Below are 15225 nucleotides of genomic sequence, written 5' to 3'. Positions count from 1 at the left end.
CATTAAACTTGGCGGCACTGTTTTGTTTTTTAGACAATGGCATTTTAGACTCTACTCATTTTAATAAAGGTATTATGGTTCAACTTGAGCCATAACTTCCACATCCACTTTAAAGCTCTTGTTTCTAAATTCAGTTCTCAATTACGAGCGCTCCAAAACCCATTCCCAGGCCAGAGAAGCCTTAACTGACCTCAGTATAATCTCACAGGCCTGGTCTCCAATACTTCATTATTCACCCTTCTTCTTTTTGGAAGATAATGGAATTCTCTTCCTGCTTGGTGATAAGTTGAATTTAATTTAGAAAAGTTACCACTTGTGAATTCATAAGATAGTTAGCAATTGTGACATGGTACAATTTGATATGGCATTTGTATGTGTTAGAGTAAAGCTTAACTGCTTCAAAGAGACCTAACATACAGTGGCTTAAAAAATAAAAAAGTTTGCTGAAACTGGTTTGACTCAGTGGATAGAGCATCGGCCTGCGGACTGACAGGTCCCGGGTTTGATTTCGGTCAAGGGCATGTTCCCTGGTTGCAGGTATATCCCCAGTAGGGGGTGTGCAGGAGGCAGCTGATCAATGTTTCTCTTGTTGATATTTCTAACTCTCTATCCCTCTCTCTTCCCCTCTGTAAAAAAATCAATACAATATATATATATATATATATATATATATTTTTTTTTTAAGTTCATTTATCTTTCATGTAACAGTCTTGCTATTAATACTTCAGATCAGCATGGAATCTTTGCTCCTCATAGTCACTCTGAGACCCTTCCAATGGTTGTTCCACCATCCCCTCGAGCACCAACTTGTCATCTGTAAAATGTAACTTGAATCACTACCACACTGAAGTCCCAGTTAGCAGGATGAGGACAAAGTAGGTGTGAAAGAGGCATACTCACACTCCATGGGTGAGAGCTTAGTCACATGGCCACTCAGGAGAGATGCTGGGAGAGACTATCTTTCTGAGATATCATGGACCATGGAAGAAAGAGAAAATGGATTTTGATGGTGCACCAGTATTCTTCCCAGGACTGTAGATACTTTTTTAGATGCTGCCATTGTTTCACGTCTCCCATACTACTTTAGTGTATAAGAGAAAAATGAAGAAATTGATCCTTGTAGGATCACAGATCTGAAGAATTTGGAATATAGCAGAAATATTGCTCTTCGCTTTGTGTTTATTCAAAAGTTATCTGGTAGCTAACTCTAGTCCTTGAGTGAATATAGAAGTCACTCCTATCCTAGGAAGTCATCCACAAAGTATTTATAAAATCTGGAAAATAGATAATGTCAATTTACCTATTTACAGATTGAAAATGACCTCATGAAATTACATTTGTTTATGTTTTTAGACTTTGTAGGCACCCTCTAGAATTCCAGAGTTTTATTCTTCAAACACAAAGAGATTGTTCAAGTGAGAACACACTTCAAGTTTCTTGACAAAATGTTAGGATTACCTTCCCTAGAAAAGTTAAGTCTTTTAAAGTATATATTTCAATTACTATCTGACCATGTCTCTATGAATATGAATGTGTTCACTTATTTTTGAGAACTAAATACTGTGGTTTCAAAATCTTTTAAAATAATTTTATTTTGGCTCTTAAATAACCCATCTTTGGAGGCTTGTATTTGTATCAGTTTTATTCAATATTTCACACTTTCAACATTTCTATATGATGTGTGTTGGTAATTAAATACCCTGTTTCCCCGAAAATAAAACAGTATCTTATATTAATTTTTTTCTCCCAAAGTTGCGCTAGGTCTTATTTTCGGAGGATGTCTTATTTTCGGGGAAACACGGTATCTTAAGTTCTTAAGATGTACACATTCTGGTCATTATAGGATCTTAGTTAAATGTTTGTGAAACTATAAACTCAAAGATCAAAACAAAGAATAATATGATTATAAGAAATAGTATAATTAGAAGAGGGAAAAGGACATTATAATTTTTATCCTGCTTTTTATTTGAATGTAATTGGTTTTATGATTTATAGGGAAAAAAAAAGAACTAGATACTTGTGACCTAAATATCTAAATTCTTCACCCAGCAAGATGCTTTGTATTTGCCTAAGACCTTCTTCCTGTTTCTGAACTTCTACCCAATGACTAAGGTTAAGCCAGCTTTGTAGCCATATTTTCTATCCTGTTTGTTTGTTTGTTTATATTTAAATAGCATTTTATTGTTTCACAATGCTATTGAAATTATAATAGCATTTTGTACTCATTGGAAAGTGGCTAGAATGTCCTTTCTTTCTTTTTTTTTTGTTTTAAAACTTTATTTTTATTGTTGACACTATTACAGATGTCCCATTTTCCCTCTCTTTGCCCACCTTCACCCAGCTGAAGGCCTCCTTCCCTCTGGCCATCACCACACTGTTGTCCATGTCTATGGGTTATGCATATTTATTCTTGGGCTAGTCTCTTCACCTTCTTTCATCCAGACATGCTCATTTCCTCGCCCCTCTTGACAGCTGTCAGTGTGCTCCTCTCTTTTAAGGGGCTCCTATCCTTGGAAGAGGGCAGGGAGAGGAAGCTGGAAATAAAAAAAACTCTTCTTATACTACTATGCTTTTAAAACCTTTTGAACCTAACACTAGGCCAGGCAAACAAAATTTGTGGTTAGATTTGGGCAGTGTTGTGCTGGTAACTGTTTAACAAATGGCTTTCTGGAAAACAAACAAATAAAAACTCTAATACATAGCCTTTGCCATTTTCCATAGTGTAAATGCTCCCACCATGACCAATTTCAAGCTATTAAGATGATGCCACAAATGCCAATTTCTGAAGAGAGGCATGCCATCTGGCCTGTAAGATTCGGCTTCAGTATAGGACTGGACGTGTGGAGGGACAGAGTACTGTCCCTGACTCTTGTAACAAATAGGGAGCTCCTTCTTCCTAATCAATTCAATAAAAGGAGAAAGAAAGGTCAAATACTGTAGAAACTATCAGACTTGAGAAGAGACTAGAACTTAATTATTTCAACCACTAGAAATAAAAGATAAGTATATGATGTGATAGAGGTGCTAATTATTGCCACAATTGCAACTTCAGGGTGGTGCAAAAATAGGTTTACAGTTGTTTGGATGGAAAAATAATACAGTAATCCTATATAATAGTCCTATATAATAAAAGGCTAATATGCAAATAGACCAAATGGTGGAACAACCAGAACAACAGAACAACCGGTCACTATGATGTGCATTGACCCCCAGAGGGCATGAGTGGAACATGGCAGGCATCAACCACCACGGGATGGTGGAGCAGGTGAACAGGGGAGCCAGACCAAGGCGGGGTGCCAATCACTGTCATCAGGGCGAGCCTCTGGTGGTTACTGAAAATCATTTGCTCCTGTGTGCTGTGGTCCCGCCTGGTACTCGCACCTGCTGTCGACATTGGCCCCGCTTGCACCTGCTGCCAGCACCAGAGCTGCTGCTCACACCCACTGCTGGTGCCTGGTGCTGGCCCTGATCACTCAGCACCATCAGCAGGTGTGAGCCACAGCCGCCAGCTCATCACCCCTCAAGGCTTCTCCACCTCCCCTTCCTGCTCCTGAGGGGCGATTGGGGCAGCAGCTGCCACTCGCACCTGCTGCTGGCACCTTCCCCAATCACTCCACGCCTTCAGTGGGTGCAAGTAGGGCCGGTGCCATCAGCGTGTGAGAGTGGCAGTGGCAGGAGTGGGAAGGGCCAGGTGGGGGCATAGAGGATGGGCTGAGACCCACCCCTGTGCCTACCGCAGGCTTGCAGCCCACAGTTCCTTGCAAGGTGCACAAATTCATGCACTGGGCCCTAGTTAATAAATAAGAATGCAAAAATAAACTCTATGTTTTGCATACTTAAACTGTAAACCTGCTTTTGCCCCACAATACATAAATGTATCAAATTAACATGTGCAGCTTACATTTACACAATGTTATATGTCAAATATATTTCAATTTTTTAAAAAAATCTTAAAGCAGAGCAAAATGTCTTATCTTTCTGGTTGATAGCAAAACAGAGAGAAAACAGAGTCTCTAGAACTGGGCAAGTCTGCAGAGCAGAAGCAGAGAGTCCCGGTGCTTGGCAGCCTGCTCTTCCTCATGCCACTGAGTCCTGACCCTTCCTTCTGCTGCCCTTCTGCATTTTCATAAGCTTTTTGTTTGAAATACTGGTGAGCTTGAACATTTTTTTTCATTTTAGATAAACAATATACTACACAATCTTTTTTTCTGTTTTTATATTTATTATATAATATACACATGTAATATGTAAAACAATTGATACATATTTGTTTTCATTTCCTTCACTTTAAAGACATTTTTATGTACTTCTCAAAGTATTTTACCATTTACCAGCCTACTCCATAGCTTATTTCCCCCCGATACTTATCTATGCATTACTGTTATGTTAAGGCCCATTTTTAGCAGTTAACTTTCCATAAATGATCAGCACATCTCAAAATTGGGCCATTTACCTAAGTGCATTGGAGCTTGTTTGGGATCTAATATAGAACTTAGTAACAAAAAATAAAAATAGAAAATAACTCCCATTGAATTAAAATGCCAAACAATAATATTTAAAGATATTACATTGTGCTAAAATTGAGTAAAAATTAATACAATTAATATAAAAACTTTGTGAGATTATCATTAATTTAATAATTTTCAACCATTCTATATTTACATTCAGAATTTTATTTTTAGGAAACCTCACATAGTTTTTAACTCTGCCTCAACTTTTCTAATTCCTGTGCATGTTTTATCTACTATAATTTCCAGATCATAATGTATGCATTTGCCTCTGAAATATAAAACATATTTTTCTCAATTTTTTTTGAAATGAGTATTGAATATTTTTATTGTTTTTCTTTCTTTATTTCTAATTTTTTAAATTAAATTTATTGGGATGACGGTGGCTAATACTTTAAATAGGTTTCAAGTGTACATTTCTATGACACAACGTCTGCGTATTGCACTAAGTGCCCATCACCCAAAGTCAAATCCTCATCTGTCACCATATATTAGGCCCTCCACCCCCACCATCTACCTACAGCCTCCCCTCTAGTAACTACCACAGTGCTCTCTGTGTCCATTAGTTTCAGTTTTATAACCCACATCTGAGTGAAATCATATGCTTCTTAGCTTTTTCTGATGGACTTATTTCACTTAGCATTTTTCTAAACTCTTAAGACTTTTAGATAACAAACTCTATTGTGGGAAGGATGCACTGAAGAAATGACTCCCTTTAAATATGTGCTAACAGCTATTGCTTAGTATTAGTTTTGTTAGAAAAATACATGCTAATAGAAACCATGTAGGAAAATATTTGCTTCAAACTTTTCAAGGAAGGCTGTGGCTTACCCAAAAGCATAACTTTTAACAACATATTTCAAATCTGCAAACCATATTGCCTATTTAGCCAATTCTGTGTGCATAAATTAATTTACTTTGCCACAAAGGTAGTGGGCCTTAACTGTTATTGGGGAAAAGCATAAAATATTTTATTTCTCTTTATGAGTCTCACATTGCTTATAATTCAGTAGGGCTACCACATTTTCTGGGCAGGCTATCAAATAGGATGTTGTAATGATTTGCTTGACTAGTAGAGTAGATGAAAAAATGTCAGTTCTGTCTGTATCTGTTCTATTTTTGAATTTCAAATTTACGAAGTTTGAAACCATTTATTCCTCTGTGGTTTTCTTTAAACAATAAAAATATCCTTTTATATTTTAAAGAGTTAAACATGTTTAACAAAACGAGTTAAGGTAATGGTTAGAACAGAGCAAATTTCAAAGGACAAAAGGGAAGTCTTAGATTTAATTTGAAAATGCCCAGGAAGGGGATTTTGGGGCTTGATAAGGGTGGCATAGCCTTTACCCGTAACTGACATATTAAGGATATTTGAATGCCTCAATTCTCTGTCTGCACCACTATCCTTTTGTAGTCCAAGAGGATGTTAAGATGCCTTCTGTTTTATAAAATGTCACCACAATTACCTTTGAAATATATCTGCTCTACTTAGAGGAAAGGTATGGACTCAGACCCTATCAGTAGCCTTACTTCCTATTTTAAACATTGTAGCAGATTCCTTGAATGACTGAGTCCCCTTCTATAAACTAAATTCATAAAACTTCATAGCACTAAAAAGGAATCTCATCAAAGTATGTTTATATTTTATATCATTCAAGAAATAGTTATTGAGCAACTTCTATGTATCAGGCACATTCTGAGAGTGTATATCAGTGGACAGTATAGACAAAGATCTCTGCCCTAGTGAAAGTTATATTCTACTGGGAGAAACAGGAAACAATAAACATAATAAGTAAGTACTAATGGAATGTGTTAAAAGTTGCTAAGTACTATGGGAAAAGGAAATAACACAGCAGCATGAAGTTTTATCAGTGCTGGGTGAGGAGAGCAGGTCTCTGTGCTATAGTGGTCAGGGTTACTCACTAACCATGTGAAGGAAGTTAGTAAAGTGGAACCCGGGGAAAGAGCATTCCCAGCCCAGGAAACAGCTAGTGCAAAGGCTGAAAGCTGAAGCAGTGCTAGCAAGTTTGGGAAACAGCAAAGGGGCATGTGGCCAGAACAGAATGAGTGAGTGGGAGAGTAGGAAGAGAGCTGGTGAGAGAAGTATGCAGACCCAGATTCTCTATGCTCTTCTCTGAGTGAAATGGGGAGACCTTGCTGACCAGAAGAATGACAGGAAATGACTTACCATTTTAAAAGATCACTCCGGCTGAAGGGTGAGAGCAGGTGGAAGGGGTCAAAGGTGGAGGGATGGGGTCCTGTTAATGAGGTGGTGCGATTAATCAGCTGAGAAATGATGTTCCTGCCTTGGACCAGAGGCAGGGGCAGGGGAGGAAGTGAGAGATGGTAAAAGTCCTGATGTATTTTCAAGTAAAGCCTCTGGATATCTTCAGAAATACTGGAAAAGGGTTTTGAGAGAAAGAAGAATTCATGATGGTTATAAGGTTGAAAAGGTTAGTTTACTTGGAAACAACGAACCGTCTCTGCCCCAGGATTTCTGGGGAAAATGGTTGTCCAAATTGAGAACTCGAGGTAAGATTCTCAGAAATGTGTGTGTGTGTCCTTACTAAGGGACAACATTCTAGAGAAAGGGACAAGCACAGGGAATTGGACACTGAGAAGAAACTGTTCTTTCACCAGTCGTGACTTATCATTGCGTGATAGTGTTGGTACTTTTCCTAGAAAAAGAGGTTTGGTTCAGGTTATATAAGAGGAAGGAGGTGGGGTTGATGTTTTGTGCAGATTTGTGGTTAAACAGGCCGGGAGACCTTCTCAAAAGAGATAGAGGCTGGGGGAAAGTTTGTGGCAGAGCCATGTTAGTCCTTTCCCTGAAATGTCGGCTCAGGTGAAGGCATGTACTTGAGTCAATTCAAAGAAGAGAGTGCCCTGGCCAGTGGGGCTCAGTTGATTGAGCGTAGCCTTGTGCACTGAAAGGTCACTGTCTCAGACAAGGCACATGCCCTGGTTGCCAGCTTGATCCCTGGTCTGAGTGTGTGAGGGAGGCAGCAGATCAATGTTTCTCCCTCTCCTTTCCTCTCTCTAAAATTAATAAAAGATAATCAATCTTTTTAAAAAGGGTGTATTCAGGGACTATCATCCCAAGGTTCAGGGACTAACCCTTGTTTTTCTGTACCCATGTTAGGCCCCATTACCAGTTTCATTTGAATCTCCTTGAAGTGGCATGAATCTGTAGGAACACTAAAAATGCTTGCAATATGATACATTCGCAATATCATTCTGATTTGGGCTTTCTTCATTTGTATAAGGTCCAAACTTATAAAATTAGTCATTGTCTACATTTTAAAAATTTAATAGCAATTCTTGCTTGCTTGTCAGTGTGATAAATAAGCAATTGCCTCAAATGCAAATAACTATTATCCGGGAAAATAAAAATTATTAAAATATTACTACCAGAAATGCATATTAGCATACATGAAACTGGAACAATTTTGCAAATAAACAAATTAGTATATATAAATGTGAACAGATTCTCCAAGTTCTGTTAGTTTTAATGAATTGTTGGATTTTTCGTTCTTTGGTAAACTTTTCAAGGCCTACACAAACTAGTGCTGTTCGGTGTTTATTATTTTGCTTCTTTTCTAATTCCAAGTCAAGGGGAGAAACTGTGTGACTTTCTTTGGTAAACTGATTCTTAGTGTCTTATTCCTTTATGCTCATAAGATACAAAGAAATGCCCTTAATAGATATCTACCTGCTGCCTTGGTTGGTAAGAACGTTATTCTAAAGTCTGAGTTTCCAGGATAAACTTTTTTAAGTTTATTTTTTATTGCTGACATTATTAAAGATGCTCCCTATTTCCCCCCCACACACACACTTTTCCCCTCCAACCAGCTCCTGCCCCACTCCAGGCCTTCACCACTCTATTGTCTACATATATGTATACAAGTTCTGTGGTTAATCACTCCCCATCCTCCACAACCCTCTCCCTCTGAGAACTGCCAGTCTGTTCCATCCATCCCTGCCTCTAGATCTATTTTGTTCATCACTTTATTTTGTTCATTAGATTCCACATATAAGTGAGATCATGTGATATTTGTCTTTCTCTGACTGGCTTATTTCACTTAGCATAATGGTCCCCAGGTCATCCATGCTGCAGAAAAGGGTAAGAGATCCTTCTTTTATACAGCCACATAGTATTGTGTAAATGTACCATGGATTTTTTAATCCACTCATCTACTGATGGGCATTTGTCTGTTTCCAGATCTTAGCTATTATAAACAATGCTGCTATGAACATAGCAGTGCACATTTCCTTTCTGATTGGTGTTTCAGGATTCTTAGGATGTATTTCTAGAAGTGGGATCACTTAGTCAAGCTTCAGTGCCATTTTTATTTTTTTGAGGAGACTCCATACTGTTTTCTATAGTGGCTGCAGCAGTCTGCATTCCCACCAGCGGTGTACTAGAATTTCCTTTTCTCCACAAACTCATTAGCACTTGTCTTTTGTTGATTTATGAATGGTAGCCATTCTGACAGGTGTGAGGTGATACCTCATTATAATTTTAATTTGCATTGCTGTGATGATTGGCATAGGTAAATTTCTGGGATCTCTTTGTTCCATTGATCTATATGGTTGTTCTTGTGCTAGTATCAGACTCTTGATTACAGTGGCTTTGTAGTACAGTTTTATATCCAGTATCATGATCCCTCCAACTTTCTCAAGATTGCTACAGCTATTTGGGTCCTTTTTGAGTTCTATACACAATTTTGAAATATTTGCTTTAGATCTGTGAAATATGCTGATGATATTTTAATAGCAATTGCATTGAATCTATAAATTGCTTTGGATAGTATGGGCATTTTAATTACGTTGGTTCTTCCACTCTATAAACATGGTATATGCTTCTACTTGTTTGTATCTTCTTCCATTTCTTTTTTCAATGTCAATAGTCTTCTGAGTACTGGTCTTTACCTCCTTGGTTAAGTTTATTCCTAGGTATATTACTTTTTTGTTGTTGTTGTTGTTGTTGTTGTCTTTGCAATATTAAATTGGATTTTTTTTTTTTTAGTTTCTGTTTCTGAAAGTTCATTATTTCCTATGTACAATATCATGTCACCTGAGAATTATGAATTTTCTTCCTTCTTTCCAATTTAGATGACTCTTATTTTTTCTTGTCTGATTGTTATGGCTAGAATTCCCAGTACAACATTGAATAAAAGTGGTGAAAGCAGACACCCCTGCCTTGATCCTGTTCTTAAGACAAATGCTTTTAGTTTTTACTCATTTAGTATATTGTTGATTGTAGGTTTGTCATATATGGCTTTTATTATGTTGAGGTATGATTCTCTTATTCCCACTTTGCTGAGAGTATTTGTAAAAAATGGGTGCTGGAGACCAGCCAGTGTGGCCCATGGTTGAGAGTCAATCCATAAACTAGGAGGTCATGGTTCAATTCCTGGTGAAGACACATGAGTGGGTTGTGAGCTTGAAGCCCAGCAGGAGGTGTGTAGGAGGCAGCCGATCAATGATTCTCTTATCATTGATGTTTTTATCTCTTCCTCTACCTTCCTTTCCCTGAAATCAATAAAAAATATATTTTTTAAATGGGTAATGAATTTTGTCAAATGCTTTTTCTGCATCTATTGGTATGATCATGTGAGTTTTATCCTTCATTTTATATGGTGTATCACATTTGTTGATTTGAAATTATTGTACTAGCCTTGATTCTCTGGAATAAATCCCACTTGGTCATCGTGTATGACTTTTTTTAATGTATTGCTGGATCATATTTGATAGTATTTTGCTGGGATTTTTTTATTATTATTATTACCTTTACAATTTCTTTAGTTGCAATCAGCCTTATGTGTCTATTTCACTCAGGTTGTCCATTCTATTTGCATATAATTTTCCCTACCATTTTCTTACAATCCTTTGTATTTCTGTGGTGTCAGTTGTTACTTTGCCTCTTTCATTTCTGATTTTATATATGTGGGTCCTCTCTCTTTGCTTCTTAAAAGTTCATCAGTCTTGCTTATCTTTTCAAAGAAAAAGCTCTTGGTTTCATTGATCTTTTGTATTGTCTTTTTAGTCTCTCATCATTTATTTCCACTCTGATTTTTATTATTTTCTCCCTTCTGATTTAGGTTTTGCTTGTTGTCCTCTTTCAAATTCTTTTAATAGTTGGGTTAGATCCTTTATTTCAGCTTTTTCTTGTGTCTTGAGATAGGCCTGTAATGCTGTGAACTTCCCTCTCAGGACTGCTTATGTTGTTGTAACCCATAGATTTGTGGTTGTGTGTTCATTTTCAATTGTTCTCAGGTAGTTTTTTTTAATTTCTTCCTTGTTCTCATTGTAACCATTAGTTTAAATCCATTGTTTAATAACATCCTATTTACCTTCCATGTGTTTGAATATTTTTTTAGGTTTTTTTTTTTTGTTGTTGTAGTTTATTTCTAGTTTTATGTCACTGTGATCTGAGAAGATGCTTGATATGCTTTCAATCTTTTTGAACTTGCAAAGACTTATTTTGTATCCTAACATGTGGTCTATCTTTCAGAATGTCCCATGTGCACTTAAGAAGAATATGTATTCTCCAGCTTTGTAGTGAAATGTTCTGTAAATAGTATCAATTAAATCCATCTGCTTTATTGTGTCATTTAATGTTCAAGGTGAATGTGAATTTTCAAACAAGAGGAAGTGTATTGAGACCTTACTGTTTGCAAGGAAGAGACCCACCCCTGCACTCTTGAATAATAAGCTTACTCATAAGCAAAAACAGTTTCTCAGAGGCTTGTTAGTATACCCAGTAATTTTGTTGCCCTTGTTCTCTGCTCCTTTCTCTAATCTCCAGGCAATGACTTTGATTGGGTCAGTGACTTGGTTACCAATGACTATGGAGCATTCCTTGCTGAAATGAAATCAATATCGAGTCCTATTTGTTTTAGCCAAAATAAAACAGTTGTTTTGGATCAGTACATATGACTTATAAACTACGGCAGGGAGAACTTTCTAAAGTTCTTTGGAAGCAAAGCCAGCCTTTGGGAAAGTACAAGTACTTGAGCTTCTTGAACCTGACCAGTAAGGGAATAAAAGATATTTCTGTCTATAAATATGATGGAGAAGAAGAACTAAATTACAGATAAGCTCAAATTAAATTAGTTTGAAAATAAAGGAGAGGTAAGTGCTCTGCTTTTAATAAAAGACCTGTAATACTGTTGGGTAGTTTTAAGGCAAATCAATTAACATTATCTACTTTAGTTTGCTTATCTTCAAGTAAATATGATATAAAATTGTTCTTGCTCAATAATTATGTTAAATGGGGAGATAATGTATGTTAAATGACCATAATGTGACCCTGGCCAGTGTGGCTTATTTGGTTGAGCATGGTCCCATGCTCAAAGAAGTCAAAGATTCCATTCCTGGTCAGAGCGCATGCTCAGGTTAAAGACTCAATCCTCAATAGAGGGCTGCAGAAGGCAGCCAATCGATATTTCTCTCTCTCTTTCTCTCTCCATCCCTCCCTCCTTGTTTCTCTCTCTCTCTCTCTCTCTCTCTCTCTCATCAATAGAAACCTTAAAAAAAAAATGACCAACCAACCTGTGTAGGGACAGCAGGTAAGGTAACTGTTGTGATTATTAATATTACTCTTGTCTGCTCAGACAATAAGAAGGGGGCTTTATAATGAATATGTAAGAATCTATAAATTCTTCCTCACTGTACAATGGTTAAGATCATGGGTTCTGTGGGATTAAAACTACTTCCTAGCTATGAGATTTTAGACAAGTTATTTAATCTAATGTGACTCAATTATCTCTACTGTAAAATTAGATAAGATTACTTTCTATCACAAAGAGCTCCTGTGGGGATTAAATGAAATAAACTAAGTTCTGCTTTGAACAATGCCTGGCATATAATAAACACTTAATACAAATTCTCTGTTAAGCTATTAATCTTTATTTCATGAATCCTGAAACTGAGGCTCATGATTTGCCATGTTAGTAGGTGATGTAGGGGTTGCTAAAAGACCTTCTTTCCCTTCTTTTCTCCTTTTTTTCTTTCCTCCCTTTTTTCCTCATATATCTGTTTATTGGATTGGACTGAGATACAGTAGTTCCTATGTAGTTGATTGGGATTTAGGACATCTAATTTCTTTTCATTTTCTTTTACCTACACCCTCTGCTTTTGCCAGGGCACCAATAAGTACTTGCATATCTTGCTTCCACTGTAACAAAATCATATTATATTTTTGTCTTTTGCCACTAACCTACAACTATTAGCTGTCATTTCCAATGTCCCAAGTTTCTTATTCAAATCTTCAAACTTGAGAAATCAATAAGTTCAAGGAAATAAGAACCATTGTTTACATAAGTGTTTATTGGACTTTTCTTTATCATCTTTCAGGTCTTGTAGAAATTTGCCTGATGCACCCCCTTGATGTGGTGAAAACCAGGTAAGGTTCTGCATGAACAAGTTTTATTGACTTTGGCTGATATCCAAATTAAGGTCTGTCAGAACACTAAATGCTAGAACTTGTCCCAGGCTGGTAGCTTCTCCCAATAATGGCATTTGTATTTACTTCTTAAAGAAAATACTATTTGACGGATAAAATGTGAACAGTGAAAAGCATTTCTGGATTGAGGTCATCTGAAGGTATATAATATTTTACTGCCTTCACATGACAACCATAAGGCATGATTTGTGGCTAAACTGGTTGAGGTAAATATATCAAAACGATGTAAAAACTGAACTTTAGTGAATTATTATAGCAGACTTTCATTTGGCATTGTATATAACAGATTACTATTTAATAGTCAGCATTTTTGTGTGAGACTCCAAAATTTCAACTAAACTTCTTAAATGGTGCTTAAAGAATTTATTCCTATAACTGTTTCCCAATGCAAAGTGCCATGTTTCCAGGAAAACGCATTTGCTCTTAAAGGTATATACAAATAAAAGCAGTATATTAAATCTACTTACCAAGAGGAGAACATTTTATGGGTTTTAATATGATAGAAAGCATTTTAAAAATACAATCCTTCCAGGTGCACTAAAGGAAGAGGGAACTGATATTGTATGGTATTTGACCTGCATAATAATAAAAATTATATTGAATAAAAACCCACAATTATATAGTAAACCGAAAGCCCAAAATATATGCAACTGATTTTGCAATAGAAATAGAATATGCAAGAGTGGTAGCATTTATCACTGGGCATTAACACACAGGTGATAAGGAGTAGACAGAACAGAGTAAATAATGCTAAAATATTTTCAATATTATATATAGTATATAGGAGATAACTACATTTCTAAATAAGAAAAATTGCGAACTACAAGAGATAATATCTGAAACCATGTAGCATTGGTTATTTGAGCAGGTCACTTTCCTAAATGACATCCAAGAGCACTGGGTTCCAAATTATTTCAAGGATTATCCAAGTGGGGCATAGTATACATCAGGCCAGACCTCACTTGCTTTACAGGTTTTTTATAAGCTGCTTTGCCTCTTCTGAGATATGTTTACTTGAAGGGTGGTTTACTTAATCAATCTGAGTATATAAATAGCTCATTTTCTACAATATCTCAAAATAAATGTCTTTATTTCTTGAAGTCTAGTATTTTCTTTTGAGATCCTATTTATTTGCTGAATGAAAGATAACAGATTCTAAAAAATGTATTTTTAAATTCTTTCTTCACAGAGATTTTTTCCCATTATTTTTTTCCTTTGTAAATGATTAATTCTGTTAACCCAGGCTGGAGGAATAAAGGGAAGTGGTGGTGTAACCAGAGGCTGGTAGAAGCTAAAACCATAGCAAATTTGGTCTAGTCATAGCTGGAGGCTCAGAGGAGCACCAGCCACTGCCTAAAATTCACTGCCTGAGCAGACAGGAGGATGAGAAATACTCTGGTTTCTTCTATTCCACACTACGTAACCTCCCATCAGTGCTTCTGTGTCTGAACACATGGAAGCCTGGGAAACCAGCCTCACAGAGGGCAGTCCCTCTGCATAATAGAGCAGAGCAAAACAAGAGAGGAGTGAGAAATGGGCCTGAAGACAAACAGAACCAGGGCTGACATCCTATCATTTTAGTTAGCTTTGGAGAAAAAGCTGACATAATCATGCTTTTTTAAAATTCAGATATGATTGACATGTAGTGTTATATCAGTTTCAAGTGTACAAGTTAGTAATTCCATACGTGTATACATTGTGAAATATTACAGTAAGTTTAGTTAACACCCATCACCACACATAGCTACAATTTTTTTAGTATGTAATGAGAACTTTTAAGATCTACTCTCTTAGCATCTTTCAAATATACAGTATAGTATTATTAACTATAGTTACCATGTTCCATATATCCCCAGAACTTATTTATTTTATAACTGAAAATGTGTTTTTCTTGACCACTTTCACCCATTTGGCCATCCCCCACCCACAGGCTCTGGTAACCATCAGTCTATTCTCTTTGCCTATGAGCCTGGGTGTTTGTGTTTTTGAGCCCACTTATAAGCGAGATCACATGGTGCTTGTTTTTAAAAAAATATTTATTGAAATTATTGGGGTATTACTGGTTAATACAATTATATAGATCACAGGTGGACAATTCTCTAATACAGCCTCTACACTATTGTATTGTGTGTTTACTCCCCCCCCCAAGTCAAGTCTCCTTTTTATTTATTCCCCTTTACTCTTTTTGACCACCCTGCCCTCTGATAACCACCGTACTTTCGTCGGTTTCTATGAGCTTGTGGGTTT

At 36.6% G+C, this 15225-nt stretch overlaps 1 protein-coding gene across 1 annotated transcript in view; it reads left to right on the top strand.

The window, feature by feature from the left end:
- Positions 1 to 15225, top strand: part of SLC25A21 (solute carrier family 25 member 21) — a 497159-nt gene that overhangs the window by 290969 nt on the left and 190965 nt on the right. The window contains exon 2 of the mRNA XM_036452249.2: positions 12870 to 12918. Within this exon, the coding sequence (XP_036308142.1) occupies positions 12870 to 12918 (49 nt within the window). The remainder of the gene's footprint in view (positions 1 to 12869; positions 12919 to 15225) is intronic.

This window comes from Pipistrellus kuhlii, unplaced genomic scaffold, assembly GCF_014108245.1.
Source record: "Pipistrellus kuhlii isolate mPipKuh1 unplaced genomic scaffold, mPipKuh1.p scaffold_m20_p_1, whole genome shotgun sequence".
Taxonomy (NCBI): domain Eukaryota; kingdom Metazoa; phylum Chordata; class Mammalia; order Chiroptera; family Vespertilionidae; genus Pipistrellus; species Pipistrellus kuhlii.
The sequence above is the reverse complement of the archived record's forward strand: the minus strand, read 5'-3'. Positions and strand labels throughout refer to the sequence as shown.